This window comes from Rousettus aegyptiacus, unplaced genomic scaffold (genome assembly GCF_014176215.1).
Source record: "Rousettus aegyptiacus isolate mRouAeg1 unplaced genomic scaffold, mRouAeg1.p scaffold_m13_p_17, whole genome shotgun sequence".
Taxonomy (NCBI): domain Eukaryota; kingdom Metazoa; phylum Chordata; class Mammalia; order Chiroptera; family Pteropodidae; genus Rousettus; species Rousettus aegyptiacus.
Window position 1 is genome coordinate 41,509,656 of NW_023416292.1, and position 10,563 is coordinate 41,520,218.

Sequence of the window (10,563 nt, forward strand, 5' to 3'; positions counted from 1 at the left end):
CATTAGATGATTTTTTTCCGTTCCCTACTCCTTTCTGGAAGCTCGCATCAGCTGAAGGCTATCGCCTGGGACTCCTCGGAAGCGTGAACAAGCCGCCACCACGCGAAGGCACTGGGGCACAGCCAGCGCGAGGCACCGAGGTCCCTTCCCAGGGCTTGTTAACACTGTAACCCGGCACTCAGAGGGAAGCAGCTCCACTGCCCAGAGCCTACCTCACCGCTCATCTGACGACTCTCTGGCTTCTACACACAGTTGGAGTTCCGCTTGAAACCTGGATTTAGAGGGTAAGCACTTCAATCGAGATGGATTTGTGACAGTTACTTTGCTATACTGAAAGACAAATCTCAGCAAACGTAAAGGATGTAGGATGTGTGGAAGAGGGAGACTATGTTTACATCGATAAATGTGTTTCTTTTTGTCTGAAAAAGAGACTATTATTCAGTAAAGATGTGTATAGTGTTTTTCCATTGATTGTAAGAGTCGACAACCACCCTCCTCCCGATTTTTCCCTCTCCTTGGTGTTTCCCCCTTTCTACTTGAGAGGGAAGGAGAGAGGAAGAGGGAGGGAGGCAAGGGGGAGGGGGTTGGGGGAGAGAGAAGCATTTCTGCTTTAGCTTAATTGGCTTATTTCCTCAAACCGATTGCTTTGTCGCTTTTCTTTATGTATATTTGGTTGCAAATTACCAAGCGTTTGACTGGGATGCGTTTTGGAGTGTGGGGGACAGGGTGGGAAAGTAGTGGGGACTGGCAGTCAGTCAGTCGCGGTGGCCTTGAGAGATAAAAAGATGCTGAAAGCCCCCCTGCCCGCAAAACACACCTCTAGTTGTCGGGGCACGAGAGAAATGTAGATTCTAATAAACATGGCTTGCAGGAGTCGATGAACAAAGGTACTTAATGCGGACCTAAGCCTCCGTTGATATTGCTCCGCTAGCAGTATCTAAATATTCAAAAGCAAAGTGTAAGTTGATCAACAAACGCCCTGATGGTATTGGGCTTCTTCCCTTTTCTGTTTTTGTGTGGAGGGTGGAGAAAGGGGGAAGGGTGGATGGGTGGGGGAAATCCGACAGCTTAAGGAGGTTTGAATTGAATATGCACCCAGCGGCAGTGGTCTCGTAGGAAATGGTGTTCTCGTAAGTCAGGCTGCCCCGCTGAAGCACGAGAGAGCTTTGGTTAGAGCTCAGAGCGTCAGTTCGGCTGCGAGTGCTGCCGGCAGCCGGCCCGGGATGAGCTGTCCACTGGTCCAGGTGCTGAAGCTGGTGGAACATTTGGGTAGGTAGGGAAAGGGCTGGCACTGACTACTTGGATAAAAAGAAAGCATATCTACTGCGTTCTTCCAGTTTCTTAAAGCGTGTGAGTCTGTGGGTCAGTGTGTGTGTGTTTTATTTCAATTGTGAGGAGGCAAAACTAAGGGATATTACTCAGAAAGCCCTGAAAAGCTGTGTGGGTATTTATGCTGTGATTCTGATACGCCATGTATTGTGTATGTATGTACAAGTATATATGTATGTGTGTGTTTGTGTGTGGTGTGTATATATGCCTTGATAGTCCTTTTTAATTCATAAAGGACATTCCATTTATTAAATCCAAATCTATCTGTACATTATGTTTCTTTTTTTTCCTTTTAATGGTAGTTGAGATTTAAATGGAAGAGTTCAGGAGCAAATGTACACTTTGCTCACAGACTATTGCATTACTTTCCCTAAGGGCTTTTGTTTCTAAGAGTTCAAGCTGAAGAGAACCTGTCAGCGCTCTCTCTCTCTCTCTCTCTCTCTCTCTCTCTCTCTCTCTTTCTCTCTCTCCCGTGTGTGTTTGTGTGTGTGTGGTTGCAGAGAAAAGCTCCACTTTATAGCTATGTTAGGTAATAGCAAAAAATAGTACTTATTAATTTGTTTAATTATCATAGGTCTTTTTGTGAAAAGTGTACTTAAGAGCTATCTGAAAAAAAACTGTAAAATAGGCTATTAATTGGGCAATGCTGCTTTTTTTAAAGTTATTTTTGACATCAAGCTTTATGTCAAACAACTGTTCATAAAACCTAGAATTCATGTCAATTTTTCTATTTGTATGTAACATGTCAGGAAAATGATGAGTTGGTGTGTCAGGGGAAGTGATGTATTAAAAAAATAATAAAAAGAACGAGCACAACCTAAGTGCCTTAAATTGCAGCCAGGTCAGTTAGAGATGAGTTGTGGTAGTGGGAGAGATTCTGTTATATAATTACTCCTTGATGAAGAGCTATTTGCACTTACATAATTTCAAGAATCATAATGCCATGTTTCCATATCCCCTCCCTATTCCACTCACATGGATGTACTTTCATGTATTTGAGAGTACAAGAAAAAGCAAATTGAGAACTTTCTAATGGAACTTCAACATGTCTTGGGTAGTGACATTGCACTTGACCATTTTATTCAGTGAACAATAAACCCCTATTATCAGAATATTCACTGTAGCTTCTTAAGACAAAGCTGTTTCAGTAAGAGCCATATTGATCATCAAAGAATCACAGAGATTTTTTTCTCTGAAAGTAAAAATTACAGTCACTTTGCAAATTAGTTTTTTTTTCTTACAATAATTTTTATAAAGACAAAGCTTCAAAGGTTTTTCTGTAGAGGTGTTCACAACAACTGCACAGCAATGCATTTATACTGTGTATTAAAAAGGTGGGCTATAGAATTACACATTGTGGTACTGCAAAAACGATGCCTAAATCATAAAAACTCTACCAGCTTGTCAAACTCAGTGAGTTCAGATACTATGGAAAATGAGTTTAATTATTTTGTGCTTTGAAGCTTTTTTCTCTTTAAAAATCATTATGTTGTATAGCTCTAAGGCCTTCAAAGGAGAGATGGCTATTTATGTAGATCTATAAGTATTTGATTTCAAGTAGTAAATTGAACTAGTGTTTATTTTCTGCGATCTTGGGCTTGAGAAAATGCATTTCCAAAACACACTGCTGAAAATTTCACCCATGCATGACCTTATCTTTATTTGAGCCTCACTTCTACTTAAAGCCGTCTAGGCAAATACATTTGTAATATTTGTGTGCTTAACTATGCATGTCTCTTACAGGGCTCTCTCGCTGCCATGACACTCAATCAAAGCACCTAGAGTGGGCTGGCCAAAACCAGAGGTGGTACCAAGCAGAGCAAGGACAGAGGCAGGCACTTGGGAGAGCACCAGGTAAATTAAAGATTACTTGTCACGCCCACCCTGTGCCCAAAGAGCCTTGCTTCAGACTCCTTCTTCACTGGGAAGACAGCACTCTTCTCTTCCTGTGTTAAGTGCTTGGTTTTGTGATTTGTCTTTCAGAATTGGAAATAGAGCAGCCATTTGGATTTGGGCAGGAAGCAGCCGAGCACAGCTTTGGATCCTTCTTTAGGGAAATCGAGTAATGGATTTATGGTCCCGGTCAAGCTCAGCCCAGCCCCAGTCAGGGGCGGGCTCAGCAGCAAGAGTTCTGGTGGCAGCGGCAGCAGTAGCAGCGGTAGCAGCGGCAGCAGCAGCTTGGTCCTCTGACTCTCTTCGGTGACGGGTATTCTTGGGTGGATAATACGGATTACGTTGTTATTGCTTAAGAATACGCGTAGTCGAGGAGAGTACCAGCGGCAGGCGGGCAGCGGCCGCCCCTCCCAGCCCACCAGCTGGCCTCTAAACGCCTGTGGTTGCCAAGGTAGCACTTTTTTGATCTTTTCCTTTCCTCGGTGTTTTCGCTCTGGGTCGCGTGTTAGGTGGTTACAAGTCGCATCTCACTAGAAAGGCTCTGTGCGTCGCGCCTCTGGTGACCGGGGCTGTAGAATGGGTGCGCGCAGGGGGCGGGGGTCGATTCGCAGGGGAGGGGCGGGGAAAGGATGGGATCAGTTCCGCGCAGCCTGCGGTGAATTTTGGCGTCCGCCGCTTGACTGTCTCCTCTTCGCTGTGGGGTGCGGCTGGGGGACAGAGACGCGGACGGGGCGAGTCTCTAAAGTTTGGAATGATAGAAAGGCCTTGAGCAGTTTAGCAGCATCGCGAGTGAGGAGCTGGAGCTCAGTAGAGGGTCGCAGGGGGCTACCTCCGCAGAAAGGGCGTGTCAGTGGGCGAAGGTGCTATCGCAAGCTGCAGAAGCGCGTGACTTGAGAATCGCGGGCCCTGGGGCGTGCTGGAGCCCCACCCCCGGCGGTGCCACTCCGCAGCCAGACGAGGCGTCCGGGGCTGGGAAAGAGATGGGGGACCGGGGCCTGGGTCCCGGAGGAGCTCCCAGACTGGAAGTGTGGCGGGTCTCCCAAGAACCTATATTTTCTTTTCGGATTCTCCGTGAAGGGGTGGAGAAACAGGATGGGAACCGGATTGGTTGCGGTGTGGCCCAGAACTGGAACCTTCCTGAAAGTGGTTGGGGCAGGCAGTGTCTGTTCAGTAGTCCAGTTTCTTTGGGACACGTCTTCAGCGCTGTCTTCCCTGCCTCTGCCTTTGGGACGAGTCTCAAACATCAACAAACCCAAGGCACATTCCCCCTCTCAGGTCTACTGCGGAGGAACGAGAGGAAGAGTGAGCCTTTCCCTCCTTCTACCTCCAGCTTTTGTTTCTTTCAAATATTAATGGACGAGAAAACCATACGGATGCGTCCCCTCTTAACGAAGAGCAACCACCCACCCAACAAGCCCCTCAAGTACACTAGGGCATCGCTGGAGACAACCGGACGTGGCAGGAGTTGAGATGCCCGGGATGGAGCTGGGAAAGATCCATCGTGGAAGGCGCGCGCAGCTCTTGCAGCGGGTCAACCCCGCAGTTCCATTACCCTACTTTCCCTCTTCCCGGTGGTGCCTCAAAGGTGGGAGAAGAAAGTGCTGGGGACAAGAAAGTACCAAGCGCCCAGAAGGTTTCACTAGGTTCTGCACAAAACTCCTGGGACACTAAGACCACGTTTCCTCCCACCGTGGCGGCCGTTGTGCACGGGCTGTGAAGACTGAATTTCTGAGAAATCGAAGCTGCGGGAGAAAAAGAGAGAGTGAAAGAAGCCTGCAACGCACTCCCTCGCGGCGCTCCCAGTCCAGCCCCGAGCTGAGCTATGCCTCAGACACCTTTTCCCTTTGGAGGACGGGCCTTTCCCGGCGCGACGTGCTTGTACCCCACTGGGTTCTGGTCTACAAGAGCAGCTCTGCGCCCTGGACACGCTGAGAGCGAGGTGCCTCCGAAGGAAACAGGCAACACCCTCAAGCTTTTTTATCCAGAGTCTCGCCTTTCTTCCAGTACCTTGGATTCCTAGTGAGGAGTACACCACACAACTCTTCACCCTGTCCTATTTCCACCACACCGCGTCTCATCTCCCAATCACGCTCAGGGTATCTACACTCATGGCTTTTGCACTCAAGGAAGGTTGTTTGAGAGAAAAATGAGTGGGGCTCTCTGAGACCCACTTAGGGCGAGTCCGTTTTAAGGATGAGTTCAAATGAAAAAGAAAACATCTTTGCACTCAACATTCTGTCACTAGCAAGAGAATATGTAACTACTCTTCTTTCCTTCATTGTTCCATTAATTACCCTCTTTCTCTAGAGAGCCACCAATTGGTGATTAAGGGCTTTTAAATATTGCTCTTATTATACATTTAACAAAATTCAGTATGTCTACTGGTGGTATTGTTTTATTGGGAAATTAAGATAGTAGAGAGAACCTACGAGATCTAGTAACTAGGTGATCATTTGATAGCTGGCCTCAAGCTGGTTGACTAAATAAATGTATAAGATGTGAAAGCTGAAAAGGGAGCTGGAGGGTGATAGAGTTTTTGAGACATGAAAGATGTAATACTTCAGCATTTGTTGAGAGAATGAGGAAGAACTTTTGAAAAATAAGCTGTTTCATTCAGTTCTTTGCCAGTGGTACTTTAGCTTATGACAGCATTTGCTTCCTAAATGAATAATCATTTTTAGAGTGCAAGAATTGTAAATGCTAGTGACGAAATCTGGAGTAAACCTCTACTCATCTCATGGTCAAAAAAAAGTATTTGATTTCCTTGGTTCAAGTGGTTTAAATACTTATCTCATTGCTTTTTTTTTTTTTGGCAGAATTATTTTCTTATAAAAGTTTCCATTAGGTGTCAGTCTGACTGAGCTGGTTCTTATTTAAATTTGAGAAGAAAAAAAAAGACAATTTTTACTAGACTGGACCTTTTTAGATAAGGAGGAGGAAAAACCCCTCAAAATTTTATTAAATTGAGATTACTGTAGTAACTGTTATTGTTATAAGGCAGTCTTTTCCCCTCAGAAAAAAGAATTTTAAATTACATCACCACTTGCCAATTATTGCTGTTACCCTGTTGGTATCCATAGACAAGATTAAAGAAATATGAAGTTGATTGTGTATGTTTCTCATGCAAGATCCAAGTGATTTTAAGTACTCATACTAGTTGGATTGTTTTTCAACTCATGTCCAAATACTAGCAGGGTATGCACCCCTTTCTACAATTTGGTTTGCTTTACAAAGGTGATACAATTTCTATTTGAGAAAAACATATGAATATAGCTTAGATTATTCATTTGATAATAATACTTAGGGCACAATGGAGGGGAAGAGATGAAACTTATGAAAATTGCCTTCGTCAATTAATTTTGCCTTAGTTAGGTCTGCCTAAGTACTCAAATTTTTATGACTACACTTTATGGCTTATAGATGGAAAGTTTTAGACTTCCCATTGAAATTTATATAATGTCTATGAAGAGTCAAATTTATACTGTAATATTCACTAATATTCATCTCGGTTAATGGTTTACCACTGAGCCTCAGGTAAGAAGTTTGACGAAAATTGGATCTTACAAAAAAATTGCTGATTTTGTTCTTTGTGAGTCGTGTTGTGATATTTTTGCTTCAATAGAACTGTAGGGAACGGTGGTCCTTGGAGTTAAAGATCCATTGAGGATCATAAAAATATTTAATGTGAAGATAAGAAAATATGTATTGGACAGATGATTCTGATGAGGTACATTTTTAAATAAATAATTATGTCCTGGACCCAAGATCTCACCCCAAGTCCACTACTAGCCCTAGAATGATGTGGTTCTTGGTGTCACAGCAGTGCCAATCTAGAACCAGAACAGAATTGTCAGTGAATGTCCAGGCAAAGGGAAGCAATGATGAAGTAGCATTTTGATGGATGGAAAATTTCATAAATCATATTATCATTTTTTCTTATTATATTCCATATCAGTAGTGGTACATTTTCAAATATAAAAATAGACATTTTTTTTTGTCTAGGTAGAAATGATGAATATATTGGGAAATATTCCGTGCTTTTATGTAAGACAGAGGAAAAAAGACTAAGGACATAGAAGATAGCATCATACCACACGATTCTTCATCAGTTTTTTAATAAGGTAGTGTCAGCTATCATTGCATCACAGAAATGACAGGATGATATTCTTACAATGTTATAGAGCAGTGTAATCAACATATTAGACTTACTATTTGAAAGTAATTTTATCTTGGTGATAAATATTTTCAATAAAAAGAGAAAGTGTAGTAATGATAATACTTAAGGACTTTTTATTACTGTTTTTAGGTATTACAATTAGTTACTGGTAGTTTTACACCTATAACCATAAATACTGAATTGGTTTTAAACAGAGTTTTGTAGTACAATTTGTTTTTTAGATGTTTCGAGATCTTTCCCCGTAGCACTATACTTTAAATCATGACTTAAAATTCTTAAATTTCAATCTATAAAATATTTTGTGTAAGCTTTTCGAAGGAGAAAACATTTTAATCCAAAAAGCTATAAGCTAAAAAAGAGATATTCTGAAATTTTTAGTTTTTTTTTCTCTATTTATTACCTGGTGATAATAATTGAGTCTGTTGAGTGGAGCTTAACAACAAAACCAATGTATCACTAATATTTGTATTGTCCAGATTACAAATATGTGGCTACCCAAATCTATTGAGTTCTGAGTTCTGTTATATTATGGTTAGTAGTGAGAGCTAAGTAAGACAATCTAATTCTGAAAATCAATGATAAGTATCTATACAAGTATAAAGATAACACTTTTCATTTGATATTTGTGGAATACCCCTTGAGATTCAGGAATAATCCAATGTTTGAAAATTTATACACTTGCCACCTATCGCTAGAACCAAAGCTTTAAAAAAAACTAATAATAAACTAAGAACTTTAAAACATTCAAAGTATTTTAAATAAGGCATACTACATTTAGTTTATTAGCTTCAAATCTATACTGAATCTCAAATTTCAGACTCAAAAACATTTATACTGACGTAATCTATTTACTAATACTATGTTCCTGATTAAATATAGTTTATATCATAATACATTTTTTTAAAGTTGACAAATTATATTATAATACTGGCAAAATAGCATATATGGAAAGTAATGTCTCTTTTTAAACAAATAAAATGTGTGCTAAGAGACACTTTCTAAAAAATTATTTTTGTAACAATGGTATAATTTAATTGGAAAATTAATATTTCTTACAATTTTGATTTTTAAATTTACACCCAGTATACAAAAGAAAATTAAATGTTTGAGGTCTATTTTTATCTCCATGAGCAAATGTGGCCAATTTCAAGCACTAGTTCAAACAAGTCCCAAGATAAGCTAAAGTTACTTGGTTGAGATAGTTTCTGTATTTCTACCAAATAGCTCATTCATTTTTGGACTTGAAGAAGAAGAAGAAGAATGAATGAATGAATGAATGAATGAATGAATTTATTTCATGCCTAATATTTTATCAGAAACATACATGTTAAAAAGATCTTTTCCTTTATAATAGAAATAAGAGAAGTCTTCCTTACGTGTTTTATGCATAACTTCTGGGGAATTAAACTTAAAAATGGTTACTTTATGGGTCCAGTTTCATGCACCATTTGTTTTCATAACTATTATTTTAAACAGACTTTTACAGTGTTTACAAAGACAAAGCAAATTAGAGAATTGAGGCAGTTATGCGGAAAAATCCCGAATTTTATTTTTTCCTCAAGTATATGATACTTAAAGGAAGAGAGTGTCCAATGTTAGAAAGAACTTTGGAATAAAAGCTGGAAAATCTGATTTTGCGTGCAGATTTTATTGTGAAGGATGACAACAGATTAGCCACAGAGCCTGCCTGGCCCTCAGTGTTTCATCCCAACAAGTAGGTTGGGATTTAGTTTCTCAAGGCCCTTCTACCTATTATGGACTCCATTTCAAAGAAAGCCTTCTTTCTTTTTGGCCTGAATTCTGCTCTTCATTTTATATATAGATAGTGTGCAAATTGATACCACAACTAAGAAAGCAGCTTCAAAGTCTTTCAAAGGTATTCACTAACATACTTTGTCTTTACATCAAACAGGAATTGGTCTTCAAGATTTTTACTTAAATTTTTTAAACATGAAACACATAGAAACATTTTTGTCGCTTCTTTGCCTTTTGATTTTTATTTGAAGTTTTAGTAGGGAAAAAAAATCCCAAAAGAATGACTTACAGATTCAACATAGTGTGTTACTTTAAGAATGTATGTATGTGTATGTCTCTACATGTATAATATATATGTAGTCATGGATTTACCTCAGAAATGTTTAAGCCTGATAAGAGTAAATTACAAACAACCCTTTTCAAACTCAATATACATGATTGTAGTGGATAAAGAATAAACGCTGGCCTTTTAAAATGTTTGTTCTTTGTGTAAACGTTTATGCTACTAAATTCAGTTATAACTTTTAGAGGAATGGGGAAATTACTATTTTTTTAATTCTTTTTTAAAAAATACTAATATCTATCTAGGATATTTAATTCTAAAATAGCGTAGCAATGGCATAGCCTTTTAAAATACCTCATCAGTATGCAGCACATGATAGGTGCTCAAAAATATTTACTAATTTAGTGAAAGCAATTGTATGCTTTCGGGACACGTTAGTACAGAATTTTACCTTTTTTCCCCATAGTTAATGTCCTTTTAAAAGTAGCTACTATATAAATTGGCTGTTGAACTGCATATATTTAAGTTTAATGTTAATGTAAATTCTAATTCTCAAATCTGTTTACTAATAGTGCACTTTTATTCATTGTTAAGATAGAAAATTGGTTTTCTTTAATTCTCAGATATAACTCCTAAATAACTGAAAAACCTATAAGAACATTTCTTTTAAGTGGGTATTGTTTTTTTTGGAACTGCAAGTAACTGCTTAATCTAGAATCATTTAATTACATGTGAATTTTTTATGTAGAAAATATAACCTAGTGTATTTTATTTAATATTAAATGTATAAATACTTGTAAGAATTCATACATTTTTAAACAAATAATCAATGGAAATTTATTTTATCCAACATACTGTGATAGATATATTTTCAAAGATAGAGATCTGTGTAGTAATTTTTTTCATTATTTACTTGCAAAGCAAATTTAAATTGTAAGCAAAATTAAATTATAGTTTCATTTGAAAGGTATTCCTCTCCAGGATATTGCTAGTAAATAAAAGTTTGACCTTTTTAACCACAAAAGAATGCACCCATTATATAAAAATTAAAATAATATAGTTTTTCATATACTGCTTTATTCAGATAGTTTACGTAACGTTTTATCCACAGTATTATGATAGCTAT

General features: G+C 38.9%; 1 protein-coding gene and 1 long non-coding RNA gene across 2 annotated transcripts; both read left to right on the top strand.

Moving 5' to 3' along the window:
- The first annotated feature begins 1,086 nt into the window (after positions 1-1,086).
- On the top strand, positions 1,087-3,815 carry LOC107517300. Its single transcript, XR_001598488.2, has 3 exons — positions 1,087-1,269; positions 3,073-3,183; positions 3,313-3,815. It is a non-coding gene; the product is annotated as an uncharacterized LOC107517300 (long non-coding RNA).
- On the top strand, positions 3,395-9,505 carry LOC107517294. The gene is made up of 4 exons (XM_036235194.1): positions 3,395-3,487; positions 3,580-3,673; positions 3,732-3,923; positions 3,985-9,505. Exons 1-4 carry the CDS (start codon positions 3,395-3,397, stop codon positions 4,689-4,691), a joined length of 1,086 nt encoding a protein of 361 aa, XP_036091087.1. The 3' UTR covers positions 4,692-9,505.
- The last annotated feature ends 1,058 nt before the right edge of the window (positions 9,506-10,563 follow it).